This window comes from Zootoca vivipara, chromosome 8 (genome assembly GCF_963506605.1).
Source record: "Zootoca vivipara chromosome 8, rZooViv1.1, whole genome shotgun sequence".
NCBI lineage: Eukaryota > Metazoa > Chordata > Lepidosauria > Squamata > Lacertidae > Zootoca > Zootoca vivipara.
In genome coordinates, this window is record NC_083283.1 from 33,713,437 (window position 1) to 33,730,970 (window position 17,534).

General features: G+C 39.5%; 1 protein-coding gene across 13 annotated transcripts in view; it reads right to left on the minus strand.

The window, feature by feature from the left end:
• Nucleotides 1-17,534, minus strand: part of SGK3 (serum/glucocorticoid regulated kinase family member 3) — a 61,996-nt gene that overhangs the window by 8,060 nt on the left and 36,402 nt on the right. For 5 of the 13 annotated variants that reach the window (XM_060277775.1, XM_035124802.2, XM_035124801.2 and 2 more), the window contains 6 exons: nt 10,484-10,688; nt 6,179-6,262; nt 5,986-6,058; nt 3,331-3,406; nt 1,034-1,121; nt 356-405 (listed from right to left, as the gene is read on the minus strand). In XM_060277775.1, coding sequence (XP_060133758.1) covers nt 356-405; nt 1,034-1,121; nt 3,331-3,406; nt 5,986-6,058; nt 6,179-6,262; nt 10,484-10,561 — 449 coding nt within the window. In that variant the 5' untranslated portion in view covers nt 10,562-10,688. Of the gene's footprint in view, nt 1-355; nt 406-1,033; nt 1,122-3,330; nt 3,407-5,985; nt 6,059-6,178; nt 6,263-10,483; nt 17,213-17,534 lie in introns of all 13 variants that reach the window. The other 8 variants (XM_060277771.1, XM_060277770.1, XM_060277777.1 and 5 more) reach the window with 4 other exon arrangements.

Genomic DNA, 17,534 nt, shown 5'->3' on the forward strand with positions numbered 1-17,534 from the left:
TTTGTTTCACCTGATTCCCATAACTTTGTCATTCCCCCTTTACTGTAGTTTGCACTAAGCCAGGCATCCCCAAACTGCGGCCCTCCAGATGTTTTGGCCTACAACTCCCATGATCCCTCGCTAACAGGACCAGTGGTCGGGGAAGATGGGAATTGTGGTTCAAAACATCTGGAGGGCCGCAGTTTGGGGATTCCTGCACTAAGCTCACAAGAAACATTTTCTTGGTACTGATTTGAGAAGGAGGACCTGTTCTAAAGCTGCTCAAAAGGGCAAATATATGCATGGAGCTGTTTTAATTTTTTCATGGTTAACAAACTCAGTCTAACGTTTGGTTTATATTTAACTAAAAACCTACTGAGGATTTCCAGATGGCCCAAGGTTGATATTCTGTGAGGTAGAGTTTAGCTGTTGAAAGAAAGAGGACAAAAAAGAAGAAAAAGAGTCATATCAAGGTTTTAATTATTTTTATTTGCTAGAAAGAACATTTATTCCTACAATCTCAGAGCAGACCCATCAATCTCAATAGATCTACCCTAACTAAGTATGACTAATGATTCTATAAGATCAGACAGCACTTTGTACACCAAGCACTGCATAATAGATGAACAAAATATGTACTATGTATACAAGGCTTTAAAGTAAGTAGTGAGAGAGTTGGCTTTGAGTATTTCCTTAGAACTAGGATAATCTCCTAATCAGTTTTGATGATGAGCAAGCAGCATCTGGTGTTGCTATGTTTACTATTTTAACATCCTAGATGTGCTTGTAACTTGGCTGTTGGAAGACCAAAGGATCCAAACCAATATTATAAATATAATAGTTATAATTTTTACTGGAACACAGGATGTGTGGCAATAAAATAGGAAGTAGAATAGAAAGTAGTCCAAGATTCAAATAGTGGAATTATATGAAATATCATATGGACTTATCATTCTAATTACAGATGATGAGATAAAAGCAGTGCTTTACTTTCCATTGCACTGTACAACAAGAATCCACAATTTCTAGGAAGGAACCTAGAAGTTTTAATTACCTTTTGACTGTTCCTTTCATCTTCATCTTCAGATGGATCATACTGGTGCTTTGGATTGTTCATCTGAAGAAATGCTTGGACATCTGGGCTAAAAAAGGGGTGGAGGTTAAATCCATCCATTATAAATAACAGTACATTTATACTTTTTCAATGTGAGCAGAGGAAGATTCTCTATTTCAGAAAGAAACATTACCAAATTTCTATTTTATCTGCACATGAGCAGAAATAAAACAGGAGCAGAAACTATAATGACTACCGTAAGTAAGATGGAAACCAAATGAAATCAGGGAGTGAATCTAACTGCATTATTCCGTTTTATTCAATTTCCATGTTATAATTTCAGAGTTTGTTAATTAGAACCAAATTTCCACTTCCACTTCTAGAGTGTATACTAATTGGATAACTTGTGAACACCACCTGGAATAAGCTATTTCATTTCTAACACCTTCAGCATTACTGTCATTTTCTGTTTCTAATTTGCTGCTTTAATTAAAACTAAACTTAAACTAGCATGGAGAAAATAGCACACAACCAAATGCAAAGCAACAGAAACTCCAGCAGCAAAAGCTAGTGCCACGGTCAATGAACTCTGCTAAAAGCCTTCTTTTTTTAAAAAAAAGAAGCTTCGTGTTAACAAGCTACAGGGAAGTCACCAGGAAGTTGCCAAACTTGCCTCAGTTGGCATATGTCCTACCATGGAATAGGTACTGCTCTGTACAGTGGAACCTCGGTTTACGAACACGATCCGTTCCATGGAGGCGTTCGTAAACGGAGGCATTCGTAAATGGGACTGTTTGTAAACCGAGGTACCACTGTATTCGTACAATTCAGGCATAGGCAAACTCGCCCTCCAGATGTTTTGGGACTACAACTCCCATCATCTCTAGCTAACAGGACCAGTGGTCAGGGATGATGGGAGTTGTAGTCCCAAAACATCTGGAGGGCCAAGTTTGCCTATGCCTGGTACAATTCTTATATCCCTTGTGGATGGGTATAAACAATGCCTCCCCCTTTAATCAGGGAACATGGGGAGGTACATTTTGAAAGAGGCACTCCTGGAGAGATGCGGGCCTCTGACCTTGCAGGGCTTTAAAGGCTGCTGTCAGCACCTTCAGCTGGACCTGGAAACTAAAAGAAACCCACATGGCTGAGCCAGAACTGGAACAACATGCTTCCTGTGACCCATATTTCTCAAGAGAAGCTCAGCATGCTGCAGTAGCTGAGGCTTCCAAACAGTCTCCAAAAGGCAGCTCAATGTAGAGCACTGTGCAATAGCCAATTCAAGAGTGCATCAAGTCTAAATGGCCTAGGGAAGATTACAAATCAGGGAACAAGAGTGGGTGTTTCAAATCTCTAAAGCATGCTGTCCGCATCCTTGGACAACAAGAGTTTAAAATACCTATCAGGAGTGAACCAGCAGACAATTCAGATACTGCTCTCAGACTTCATCAATAACGAAATTTGTGTGGGTGGATGCAAGAGATTTTATCTGAAAAAATGTTTAATAGATTTATTTTAACATGAAAGCTCAATTGACAACATTTGGGCCTTTAACCACCTTAGCACAGAATTAAAATGGAGCTTTAAACTTAACCCAAGTTTTCTTCCCATCTCTCCAGCAGCCCCATATTATGGAGCTCTGGATTAAAACCAGGAACACACCCAAGACCACTGTCTGATAAGATAATGTCTAAATTCAATTGCATCATGAGCCAGACCACATTTGTCAATTTCATTAAGCCACCAGGCTGGTGACAGGAAGGCTGGCATCAACAGGTATTAACATGTTTTGCCAACTAGTGAAACTGCACGGTTTAGAAACCTCTGTTTCTCCTATTTAGACAAAGTGTAACTTCAAAGTATTACTGAGGCTTGAATGATGATTATCAAAGGCATGCACAATATTTAATTATAATTTTATACTTATGAAATTAACAGCTTTGAGAACTTTGCTTTGGAATGGAAAGGTAGGATTTTTTTAAAATCTCACAATAAGTCTTATTTAGGGAAGTCAATGACTGATGAACATTAGACCTTCCTTCCTGGATCAAAGCAGTCCATCTAGTTGAGCATTCTGTCTAATCATGGTCAGCCAGATGCCCCTGAAATACTGTCAAGGAAGACCTCATGGCAATTAGCCTTTCCTTTTTGCATGTGTAGCATCTGGTAGTCACAGGTGTAAAAAAATTTTTTTAAAAAAATCTGCTTATAGTGGAGCAATTAGAAGCAATTTGTAATTAGCTTCCTTATACGGTTGATAACATATCCTTATTTCTAGGATGTGTGTGTTAACTTACTGATTGCAAAGTTCTGGCTGTCGTACTAAATTTTGAATGAATTCATTCAACCCTGCTCTTCTCTGCTTAATGAAATCTGAAAGAAAATTGGGAAGGACCATACATTAGATTTCATTTTTTAAAACTGAAGTTTACACATTTTTTCCCAGATTATTTCAGTGTGTTAATCAGTTCCATAATGTAAAAACAAAGACCCACTTCCTCCTGTTATCCTGACTGTATCCTCTAAGGGTCAATGGGGTGGTGAAACTGACTAGACCAGATTGCAAGAAGCTTCTGGTCTTCAGACAAATACCAAAAAAAAGAGAGAAGAGATTCACAAATACATGTGAATACACACCAATCCTTTCAAACAATAGTTTTAGTTCCAAAAATGTTTCAGACACTTAAAATGGAGGAGAGAAGGGTTGGGCCGATGACATGTTGGGACAGCCCAATGGTCATCATGGCAGCTATGAAGTCCTGAGCTGCCGATTGCCTCTGCATGGATGTCGAAGTCCCCCAAAACCATCAGTCCTGGAATCCTCAAGACCAGCTCTTTCAGCAAAGGCAAGGACACTACTGGGCAGTGTGGCAGGAGGTGAAGCAGCAGATTGTCTAATCTGTCCTGATTGTCCAATGCTGGGAACACTCACTCTAGATCCTGCCCCCCCCCCAAACTGGACAGAGGGCCTGGAGAGAGAGTGAGTGAGATAATTTCTAGGGACCACAGCAAATCCCCGACCCTCAAGTCTACCCGGATACTGCACAGGGTAGGCACAGCTGGGTGATGCCAACTGTACCCTGTTCACCCACCCAAGTCTTAGTGATACAGACCAGATGGGCCTGCTCATCTACAATCAGATCATGGATGAGGGAGGTCTTACTCAGAGTTGACCTGGTATTCAGCAGCATTATCAAAGGCTGACTTATACGACAACTGCAATTCCTCAGTTGGAGGAGGGTCTGGCACTCGGCACAATCACTAACTGCCTGTGCTGTGTGCCCCTTACTTGGCCTGCTTCACCTTCCATAGCATACCTCTCCCTACCCTGTAGATACTTGCTTCATTACCCATTTATTATCATATCCAATCTTGACAAAATTTAACAAAAAAAAAAAGAAATCTGGTGCAACATGTATGGATATAATATATGCAGTAGAAAGTACATGTTGAATGAATCAAGGTTGACACCTGAGTTTGAGAAGATTTAATAGAAACTTTATTTGTGTTTAAGTAAGCATCAGTTGGTCTGGTTGATTACAGAATTGCTAAAATGGAAAGTAATTTACATCCCTTATATTCTATTAGCATTATACATTCCACAATGGACCAGAATATACCACTTACAATATAACAAATGAATGGTAGTAATGTGCATGAAACTTGCTGCATTAAGCATTATCATGTTTTAAAAAATAATAAAAACAACAACAACCCCTGATCCTTAATGTGCTTGAGTTGGCAGAATTCCATAGATTAACAAAGTCTTGATTTCAACCTGTTTCAAAAGTCTTAAGCTATAAATAGAATGAAGTCAGCACTGAACCAAGATTTTCAAGGGATCTAATCACAGATTTGTGCAGAGAGACTGAAAGGTCAAACCAGCCCTTTGCTTGGTAAGGGCTTATGCCACATGTCGGTCCACATAGAATCAACTTAAATTGTGCCCCAAGAGGAGTGTCATAAACAAACACTATGCACTACAAGTATGTGGTACTAGCAGATCAGATGGCTCAAAAGCTAAAAACTCTAATACCCAGTCATATTACTATTGAAAATAACTTTAAACAGACACTATGTTAGAATTTATTGGAATTATAAACACAAATAGCATTTCTTACTTTGCAGCAGTACTTTAGAATATAGACATGCTAGGAAAAACATAACACCTTCATCCACAATCCATACAATGATGCAACTAATCATACATGCCAAAAATACCTCATTCCCTTCTCCCCCAAGCGCCAGAACTCTAGCCCGACCCTGTGCTGAGTGAAAAGCTGCTTTTAATTCTCAGGGGAGTTTCAAAGGAGGGGAAAGGCCAGGGGGATCACATCCAAAAGACCTCTCTAGTTTGTGCTTGTTATCTCGCTTACTATTTTTAGCTGCACCATCTGTATTTGCACGTTCAGGAGATGCAACCCATAATGCCATGCATTCACCATCACCTTCATCATACATTTCTACATAAAATCCAAATGTCACATGTGCAATGTTGTAGCTTGGGGATTTTTACACCCCTGTGGTCCTCCATTATTTACCCATCCCTTTTCTTGCAAGTGTATTTTCAGGTCTACAAGCAGATGTATGACGTTGATTGCAAGGTAAATCAGCTTAATGTTTTCCTCTACAGACAAATGTTTTCAAGGAAAGAAAATCAGGCACTGCACTCTGGCAATCAGCTACTCTGAATTAATACTGCTGTTGATTTTGAAAGACAGAGAACATACATTCACCAATCAATGCACATCAGTTACACTATGTGAAAATTACTGGCAAGTTTCAGTTAATAGGCAAGGGTTTCCCATAAAGGCAAAAAGCAACAAAAAAAGTCCACTGACTTTTGGCCTATGGTATCTAACTCCAACCATTTAGTAGGCTGTAAAAATAGCTTCTGCAGACACTGTTTTTAAAAAGAGCAATAAAAGAAGAAAATACCTTATGTAACTTACCTGGATCAAAATTGTCTCCAAAAATTCTTTTAGCAGGAATCTTCAAGTTCATAGTGGGAAATTGTTTCTTCAGCTGAAATACACAAAGTACACAGGTAGTTTAACTTTGGAGTATAGATACCTTTCAGACATAGTTGTATTGGCAGAGAGGGTCATTCCTTGATTCAATTTTAGCACGACTCCCTTTACTTACTGTATTATACAGTTTATCAAACTCAGCGTATCGCCTGAAGACGAACCATTCATTATTGCCAACTGAGACCAAAACTTTGTAAACCTGTAGGGATACAAAAGTAAAATTAGTGAGAAATGCAAAGATTAAAATAACACAGTTGTGAGTTAATGAACCTGTGTATGTTTGTTGCTTGTTTACCTGCTATTTAATCTTTGAGCCTGAGTTTTATACATAATTACAGGATGAGACTGAAAGCACACTGCATTCTCCAATACAGGGCTGCTGAACACATTAGAATTTTTCAACATGAAGATACCAAGAGCGTCAGTGCAGAACACCCAAAACAGAGGCTCCAAGTAAATGCCACAGCAACTTGTAGTCAATAAGAGCTTATTGTTAAAATTTCATATATAGAACAGCATGTTTCAGCATTGCTATCTCCTGTTAAGTATCTTGGATCCCTGGACCTGTGAGAAAAACATGACTTATGGAACGGGATTTTCCTTTCTCCTTGTTCCCACGGTGCTCAGCAAAGAGTCAGTCTTGAATGCTAGGGAATCATTAGAGACGTGTGGAGGCTGCAGAAGGGTGGGAGAGTCAGCAAAGGTTTTGGCTTCTCTTGTACAAATGGATATGCCTTTCCACTTGTGCTAGATATTTTTTGATCTACGCCAGTAAAAACAGACTTTTACAATATTTCCAGGGCCTAACATCCAGGGAAACAAAATGTTTCTAGGGGTAGCCTTTAAATTAAACTTTAATGAAAGCAAAAAGTTGCAGATATAAACTATAGAGTTGTGTTAGATCTATCCTGAAAAGGTTGAAAATGTACAGTAGTTAAGCAATTGCATAAAAAGAATGTAGTGCAAGAACAGTAACCTTCCATAATAACTGAACTGTGCATGATTAGAGAACATATTCTCTGGAACAGCCACTATTTATAGTGGGCAGGACTAGATGCTGCAAAGCTGTACATGTTATATTAAATGTATGATTTGCAAATTTACAACGGAGACTCTTGATTCAAAGGAAACATTAATTTGCACATAGCTTTGCTAGGTACATTTTTAAAGGCAAATTCTACTTTGTATGGTCATCAATTATTCTTAGCTACTTGCAAATCAAGAAAAAAATTCATAGTAGTATACATATTCAGTACGTATATATGGCAAAAGGAAACGATGTATAAATAATAGTACAGTGGTACCTCGGGTTACAAACGCTTCAGGTTACAAACTCTGCTAACCCAGAAATAGTACCTCAGGTTAAGAACTTTGCTTCAGGATGAGAACAGGAAATTGTCCTCCAGCGGCGCAGCAGCAACAGGAGGCCCCATTAGCTAAAGTGGTGCTTCAGATGAAGAACCTCCAGAACCAATTAAGTTCTTAACCAGAGGTACCACTGTACAGATTAAGAACTGGAGTAGCTGGTAATGTGTTACTAATGGCATATTGATTGCTGCCAAGTGGAAACTCCCAACCATTCCAACTATAATGAAGTAGCTTAACAAGGTTTGTCACACAAAGCTAAACTAGAAAGAGTTTGATGTATGGTATGTGCAATTATAAAAATCCTTTTTGTTGTCTCATACCATCTATTTGCTAGGTACTGTCTAGACCATCATAATTTAATTTTAATATGAGTTGCCACATAATGAGCATACTGCAAAGTAAAAATATAAGTATGCAAATGAGATAAAAATAGGTTGAATGTGTTGATTATTTGGGTTTTTGTTTTTAGTAGAAACTAACACGTATCACTAATCAAGGTTTCATAAATCAGGTAACAGCCCAACCTCTTAAGATACTTTTCCAACAAAATTATTTATTGCTAGAAACATTCAGGAAGTGCAGCTCATTAATTCCACAGCAGAATCAGCATACCCTCTGGGTCTCAAAGAATTATGAAAAAACAACAACTATTAAATCCTGAGTTTGCACTTACTTTGGAATTCGAGAAACCAATTTAGAAGGTCATAATGTATGTTATGTGAACTCAGATCTCTGAATGGATTTATCTTCCTCCTCACTTTAATGTGGCCACAGGGAGCTCTAGGTTTTGTTTATTTGTTTTTAAATACATTGTGTGCTTTTGGTTTGTTGTTGATGTTTTTAAGAACATTTTCAAATAAAAATATAATAACAATTAAGTAAATGTAAAGAATGTTTTTGTCCTCATTTCTTTAACTACAATCAAGAAGACATTCACTCTTAATTGGTCAATCCATGTAACACTATATCCCTTAATCCATATGAAACAGAGGACTCACAGTTCATTTCCAAAATAAAAATACAGTTTAGACTTTATAACTTCCTTATCAATAATAATAATAATAATAATAATAATAATAATAATTTATTTGTACCCTGCCCATACGGCCGGGTCTCCCCGGCCACTCTGGGCGGCTTCCAACAAATATTTAAATACATTAAAATGTCACACAGTAAAAACTTCCCTAAACAGGGCTGCCTTCAGATGTTTCCTAAATGTCAGGTAGTTAGTTGTTTTTCTCTTTGACATCTGATGGGAGGGCATTCCACAGGGCGGGCGCCACTACCGAAAAGGCCCTCTGCCTGGTTCCCTGTAGCTTTGCTTTTCGCAATGAGAGAACCGCCAGAAGGCCCTCGGCGCTGGACCTCCAGGGGGAATGATGGGGGTGGAGACGCTCCTTCAGGTATACTGGGCCGAGGCCGTTTAGGGATTTACATGTCAGCACCAATACTTTGAACTGTGCTTGGAAACGTATCTATTTATGTTATTAATGGGAACCACTTTTCCTTCAGCAGTCCTGAAGGAGACATCTTGACCTTAATCCTTTTCAGTTTTCCCCAACACTATATTACCCCTCCAGGCAGCAAAACAACCTGCAGTGGGGGGGGGGAAGGAGGTACCCATCATGCTTTGTCCCCCCTCCCTGATTCTAAGAGCAGCTTGTGGGAGGGGTTATATTAGGAATGGTGTAGGAGGAAATCTCCTCTTTACTTCTCCACTCAATATTTCCCTATTCGCACATCACAATCCTGACACTTCCTGTTAGGCCCGTTTTGATATAACAAGGTCCATTTGTAAGCTCTATTTTGATCTAACAAGGCTTCTACTTTGGCTACATCAAGGAACAGTATTTTCCTTTGGAGGTAACGAGAGACTGCTACAATATATTTGATGGAGGGGGTGCTAGAGAGGATAGGAAAAGTGTTATGATGGTCATCATCATTCAGCTGCAGAGGAAACTGCTCAGCAAAACAAAATCAGACCATGTTTTTGAAAGAAGTACTAGGTTGTCGTCGTTACAATCCAGCAGATTTCCAAAACCTACTGAAGAAGAATACTACTGAAATATTGTTTAGTCCAATAACAAAATACAGAGGGTTGTCCAATGCCAAAATTACACACAGAATAAAAATACAAATCACATCCAGAGAAGCTACCGGGTTGGGGTGGGGAGAAAGAACAGGAAACAATGAAAGGGAAACAGAAGCAAAAGGCACCAAGACTAACAAAGAGGGGAAATAGTGTAATTTAATGTGTTTGTACTCAATGGGGTTTTTTTAAATAAAAAAATCCACTGTCTATGCTGTTGCTTTCTGCTTTTTATAATGCTAATCAGCAACTTACATAAATTTGAACTGCTATGCAGTTCAGATGTTTAAAAGCCTTTAACAACATAACTGTTACAATATCCTTATGCTGCACATTTTTATGTGTAATAAATTCTACAGTAAGCATAAAGTCAGAGTTAAGACATTAACCTTCACACCCAAATTTGCATATATGCTAATAGGCATGATTTGGAAACAACACTAAACATATTTTGTTTTAAGGGATCAATCAACATCAGGCTTGCTTCTTGTTACATCTGAACTGAGAATCCTAGTTAATCTGAACGATGGTTTGTTGAAACAAGCCAGAATAATAAATGATGCTTTGATTCTGGCTTGTTTCAATAAACTACCGTTTAAACCAGGCATAGGCAAACTCGGCCCTCCAGATGTTTTGAGACTACAATTCCCATAATCCCTGACCACTGGTCCTATTAGCTACGGATGGTGGCAGTTGTAGTCCCAAAACAGCTGGAGGGCCGAGTTTGCCTATGCCTGGTTTAAACTAACCACAGTATTTGGATGTGTAAACAGGGAGCACATACTTCTAATCTCTTCCTCATGCAGGAAGGGAGGGCAAGCCATGTCAGCCCAAGGCTTGCTCACATAGTGCTAAATAATGGCTCAACATTACATCCAAACCACGCCATTAATTGAACATGAAAAGGAGCACAAGAATAAGCCCCTATTGACTGCGAAAAGTGCTTTAGGCTCACATACTTACAGTAAATCTTTTTTTCTTCACTCTGTGTTCATCAGAGCTGTGGATGCTAACACTTGGGCAGCTTTCCTTGACATCCATTATATGTTGTCTTTGGGCAAAAATTCAAGATCACCACACCAGGTGTAGCAAAATGTAGAAAATGTCAGCAGTATTGATCTAAAACATGCAGCCTCTCTTGTGTAAATTTAAATTCCATCATGCAAACCTTAAATAAAACGAAACAAAAAGTTCAGCAGGTGACTGGTTTGAATCATGGCTGCAAACTGAATTTTAAAGATTTTCTAAATAAAGGTTATCTTTCCATGTTTCTATAAAGTGAAGATGATACAAGTGAGATGTCGTGGGAACTGGAGGGGAGTCAAGTGTTAATAATAATAGCAGCGTGGCTATAGTAAGGCTTGGTGGCTGTATATGCAGACACAAGAAATGTCTCCTCCCCTACTCATATGCACACTATGCACCAGTTGTGTTAGGTACTATTAACTCCAAAATACCACCATCACCAAAACATGGTTGGTAAATAATGAAATACTACTGTAACTTATTTATGTAACATATATGATATATTCATAGAGCTTTTCATGCATTTTCTTATTAATCCTTACAAGAGGAATATAACATAGGTTAGTATTATTATTATATTACAGCTAGGGTCACAGAAATAAAGGTTTGCCTAAAGTCTCGTGGTTAGTCTGTGGCTAAGATGAGATTTAATATAGGAACTTCCTTGCTCAAACTTGCAGGCAGGCATTCTGTTTGTTTATGTATGCTTGTTTACTCAAAACTAAATCCCTACCTGTGATGGGAATTGGTAAGAGGATACATTGGTAAGAGGATACACCCCCCTGCAATTCAAGAATATGCAGCTGTCCCGGATGGGGATCGAACCTGCACCTTGGCGTTATTAGCCCCATGCACTAAACAACTGAGCTGTAACTTTATTCTCTGCTACTATGCTACTCTACTTCTATGAGGAAAGTGCATTTCCACTAGACTTCTGAATATATGATACATGGAAGCTGCCTCTACCTTCATAGTTTGTGGATTGTTTTGTGAGCAATGCCTACATGTGTACAAAAGGTGCTGTCAACACATTAAAGCAGGGAGTGCAATTCTGCTCCTCTTCTCTGCATTTTGACAATGTGCAAATGACTCTTATTTCCAGTGAGTTGTTGCAACTCTAATCTAGAGGCAGCAGTTTGAGGTTCTTGCTTTGGTGCTCTGACCATTTTCCTTAATTTATCCCCTATTTATTTATTTATTAAATAGCCTGATATATTTGTAATAGCAAGGTAATTCTGAAGAACAAAAACATTTCTATCACCATCCAAAAGTGGTGATTCAGTACCTAAAATGTGTTTTGTTATTAATCTAAAGTGGGTGAATTATCCGTTTAACTTGTGCTACTATAGTAGGAAGCTTATTAAGACCTACTCTCATGGGCGTACCCAGGAACAAATCTAGGGGGGGGGGCAAGCCATGGTCATCCAGGTTGTGACATTTCAGCACGGAAAAGGCGAATGAAACCAAAATTTTATTATATATAATTATAGCAGTGTTTTATTACGGTAGTTATTACAATTATTTGCTTGAATTTTTTTAAATTTCTATTCTAATTACATGTCTTATACTAATATCATTTTTCTTGGGTTTGAAGAAAATGTTGAGGTTTGTTTGGTGCGGCCTTTTTACGTACCTGGACTAAACAAACCGGCAGTTGTGTGGTATAGTAATGCATATACAGTCCTTCCACCATGTGCACTGGTTAAAGCAGACTACTGTGCTACACAAACTCTTCACCGGGAACAAAACTGAATTCAATAACCACATATTTTAAAGATGTAGGAAAATTAAGGAGTACTCTCACCGGAAGAGAGTATGGAAGGGTGCCCCTCTTTCCCTCAGAAAATGTTGAAGATTGTGGTGTTAAGCGACCCCCAAGCTACATCTCCTCCTGGTGGTCATCTAGTCCCGCCCCCTGTAATGCAAGAACATGCACCTATCCCATATGGGGATTGGGCCTGCAAAAATTTGGCTTTATCAGCACTACTATCCTGCCAACCAATAATATGCAGCTTGCCCAAACGGGGATTGAACCTGCATCATAGGGGTTATCAGCACTATTATCCTGTCAACCCAGGAATAGTACCTCAAAGTTTTGATGGGACCCTGGGGGTCATCTAGTCCAACCCCCTGTACCGCAATAATATGCAGCTTTCTCATATGGTGAAAGAGCAATTGCCAAAACAAATCTGATAAAAGGGGCCCGAGGCTATGCACAAAGAGGGGGTAGGGTAGGGTAGGATTAGGGTAATTTAGCTGCTGGCTACAAACTGTCAAGACTCAAGCTCTTAAGCAGCAGTTCAGCCCAACACAGGACTGCATGGCGATCAGGGAAACAAAGAAACTAGGATTAGAGTGATTTAGCTGCTGGCTAGAAAGGGACTTTACGATGCAAAAAGCAACAGAGGTGACCCAGCAATCCTTCCCTGTCCCAGGGAATGGTCCACACTGAGGATGAACACTGCAACTCCGCTCTCCGCTGCCGGCTGTTTTTTTTGCTGCGTGGGAGCTTCCCCCCTTTTTTTGCTTCTCTAGGGAGGGGCAGCTGCACCCCCCTGCCCCATGCTGGGTACACCCATGCCTACTCTGTACACTAAGGCATTTAAAGAAGTACTGTATGACCAAATAGATTAAGGCAGTGCTATACTAGGTCAAATTTAAATGATTATATGCAGGCATCTAGAGCAACAAAATATGCAGAAACAAAAATATGCAGGAAACTGTGTTGTTCCATGGGGGGGGAACAGTCCCACAGTCACAAAATAATGTTACATTAGGGCAAACTAAAATAATGGTTCTTTCAAAGTTTAGCAGAATTGTTCTCCAGTCTCTATCTTAAAAAGTTGAGGAATGTAAACAGATGTTGGTAGGAGCCCCATCTGCAACATTTAAGAAAGTGATTGACGAAGTTATAGGACAAGTTGTGTCTAGAACTAAAGATCCCAGATTTCAACATGGCAAACTGGAACAAAGTATCAATGGCTTCCTCTCTCTTTCAAAAGCAAAAACAAAATTAAAAAATTCATTCCAATAGCACCTTAGAGACCAACTAAGTTTGTCACTGGTATGAGCTTTCGTGTGCATGCACACTTCTTCAGATACCAATGACAAACTTAGTTGGTCTCTAAGGTGCTACTGGAAGGAATTTTTTTATTGTTTCGACTACGCCAGACCAACACAGCTACCAACCTGTTTCAAAAGCTAGTACAGTAGTTATTGCAATCTTTCTCTAGCATTAAAAAAAAAGCACTTATGGCCCCTTGTTAGGCACAGAGAACATGACTGTTATTGTATTAGTAAAGCTGATACCGTTTCAAGTTGTCAACATATAATACCCAGTCTAAATAGTATACACCTACAATAGTTCCCATCTTAAAATAGAAGTCTATGTTTCAATTGTATGTGCTCTCCCATTTTTCCATAAACCCACTGTGATGTAATTCTCCTGTTAGGGAGACACCCATGTTTGTGTTGGCTGAAGTGACAAAGCACTTCAAAATTCAGTTATGAGGCTTGTTTTAAACATCCTACTAAAATATAGATTATGATGAGCCAATTTAGTTTTGTGCTCAGAATTATGTTGCTTCTGAGAAATTCAAGGTTATAAAATAGGTTTGTTTGGATTTAGCAGGCACTGACAGAAAAGCAATACATTACCAAGAGCAACGAAAAAATATTTTCTCTTGATCTACACCGGCTTACTCAAAAATTGAGAGTATGATCAAGGCAAATGTAAACAATCAACTGTAGATCAGTCTCACTAATTTAAGAGTTAAAATATGTAATTAAGTTGCTTGTATTAAAACACACACACAATGGAAAATTGCATAAATACAGCTAGATTGTGTCTTATTTTTCTGTCAGAATTATTTTGTGCATCAAAGCTAACTCAAATTTGCTCCAATTCTCACGTACTGCCATTCTGGTGTGTTAATTGGTTAATTTTTAGATTGGTTAATTTTTAGAGCAAGCCATTTAAACTAAAAAAGCCTTTAAACAATATTACTTAAATAAAACAAAACTTTGCATTTAAATACAACATGCTTCAATCCATTTGAATAGCTTTAATAGGTATTTCTAAGACAAGCAGACACTCAGAGGCCCACATTCATGTACATACTGTGAATTAATGCCCCACATTTCTGTGCAAACATGCTTGTCTTCTCAACCAATTTTTTTTTTTGGGGGGGGGGGGGAATGCAAGCAATTGTTTTCAGCAAATCTGAAAACAGCCACGAGAACCAGTATGGAATTCTGGACAGAGGATGTTGGACTTTTAAGACCTGTCTTCCGAACAGGCATCCATAGGTGGCAGAACTGGCATCCATAGGTGGCAAGGAGTTGCTGGCAGAGGAGTTGCTGGCGGGCTATGAGCCCTCCCCGGGAGCAGCAGGGGGCATGGTGTCATCAGGATTCCTGGCTGCGTTACACTCCATGGCCGACCAATCAGATCGACCTGGGGGTGTGACTCACCTGGAATTAAACCTCCACACAGCTGGGTTCGGTTTCTCTTGTCTCCTGCGCCAGATCTCTCCCCCCCCCCCGCACTCGCCCTAATTTTATGCGCTCTCCATCTTGGCCTTGCTATGGACTACGGTTGGTCGCCTGTTTGTAGGGGCCAGATAGGAATTTTCCCACTTGGCAAATTGGCACCAGCCATGTGGTTTTCGCCTGCCTTGTAGCAATTGTTACAACTTTGTAAGATTGGCAGTTAGGCATTGGTAAACATGGTGTGTGGGAGGTGAGGTTGTGGCCTTCAGTTGCCCCTCCTCTTTAAGGGTATTCTGTTAAAGGGATGTGGGGGTGTGGTTCCTGCCCGAAGCCCGGATATGGGCTAGACTTGAGCCATGCTACAACCCCATCGGGGACCCTGGGGGGCGGGGCTCACAATTTATGTACATCAATAGGGCTCCCCCTACCAGTGGCTGACCCCTATGAGACTACCTGTGTGACGGGCAGGAAAGAGATATAGTCGGTTCAGTTCCAATGCCTAAGCCAAAACCGCTCGCATCTGTAACCAACAAAGTTGTGGCCTAATTTATCCCATTAACCAAAAACACTGGTGTTTGTTTCATTAGCTAAGGAATGGGGGCGGGGGGCTCAGCGGCTCGCCGTACAACAAGCTACTCACCAGCTCTCAGCCACAGTTTCTAATCTATGAAAGGAAAACTGCAACCTACACCCAAAGCTGGTTGTTAGGACAAACAATAATGTAAATAGCACCTTTAACACGTATGAAAATGGTCAACAACAATCACCTGACTTTTGTTCCCTTTATGAAGTATTTAAGACCAAGGTTCCCACTCACGAGGATAACTCTCAGTTATTTAGAGATAAGATAGGCCATTCTAAAGATTACAGAGTTTCTTGTGGAATATGGAGAACAAAACAAAGTAATCAAGCTCAATTCATGAGATAATCTGGAAAAGATGGAAATCCATTAATAGTTGCTACTAGCTCTGAAAACAGGAAATAAGAACAGATGTATAAAGTATTGTAAACCACCTAGCATCCTGGCTTGAGCTGTTGTTTCTAGCTATCTTTTCTGCTTAAGAACATCCTTCTTTCAATTAACAGTCAGAGCTTATGAATTCAGCCAAGGTTTTATTACACATAGTATTTTAAAATGCAAATATACCATGCATATTAATGTTTTCATCAAGAAATGAAATGGAGTTCATACACAGAGCAGGAGGCTGAATTATCAGAGAAGTATGCTAACTATTCCCGCCCCCCCCCCAAAAGTGGACATTGCAGCAACATATAATTAGAGAAATAGTTAGTACAGAGAGCCCATGTGGTATACTGGTTTGAATGTTGGACTAGAACTTGGGAGACTAGGGTTCAGATTCCTTTTTTTTCTTGAATAATTTTTTTCTTGAATTTTACATAAAGAGAAAAAAAGAAAAAAAGAAAAATTTAAAAAAGAAATACAAAAGTACAAAAAACAAAAATGACAATATTATCACATCTTATTTCTTCAAACTTCCTCACTTCCCCTTCTTACAGTCCTTATTAATAATTAACTCTAGGGTTCAGATTCCTATTCAGCCATGACCTTGGGCCAGTCACTGTCTCTCAGCCTAACCTACCACACAAAGTTGTGGTGAGAATAAAATGAGAAGGGGAAAAACCATGTATGCCACCACCTTGAGCTCCTTGGAGTACAGGTGAGAAATCAATACATAAATGAACTAGCAGAGAGGTACAATGATATGACCTCTCTCTCCAAATATTGATTTGTGTGGGTATCATGTCCAATCCTCAGACAAGCAGGAGAACTTCCTGCCTATTTGTCTTGATACACTTCTTTGACCATAACAAGAATGTAGGTTTTGACCTTGTTGGGGTTGGGATTTTTCCGAGCTCTTGCCATAGTGGTCCCATCACTAGGGATTTGACAGTGAGAATAATGTCATTAAATTGAATCTGTACACACCAAATGTCAATGTGGACCCTGCTCAGGCAGCTTATTGCCTTTGTTTCCAACGAGTTGCTAAACTCAGCAAAGGACTCAAAAGTCAAAAGAATAAAGTGCCTCCAACTCTGAGAAGATTAAAGAAGAACAAGTACATGTTGTACCTGAACGACTCTTGGGCATGAATTCCAGGAATTAGCATTAAGTAACAGGCTTTTCCTAGTCCAGGAATGTAATGTAATTCAAGGCTGGTGAGACAGGGAAAAAATCTGCAGTGAATACTTGCTGATTCAGATGGGAACTTCCTTGCAAAAGCGTGGTCTGTACAGACCAATGCTGCTCCCACATGTCATTTTGATTTGGTCCCATCTGTAAAAATCATAGCATAACTGTGGCATGAATGATTTTCATAAAGCATCTGTTGGAATCTCAAGGAGCATAGCAGTCTTGCAACTCTTCCCTTCCCCCATCAATAGTTTATATCAGGGGTGTCCCAACAAGTAGAACAATCTACTGGTAGACTGCAGGGTGTCCATGGTAGATCACAGTAGATCATTGGACTTGCCCCCC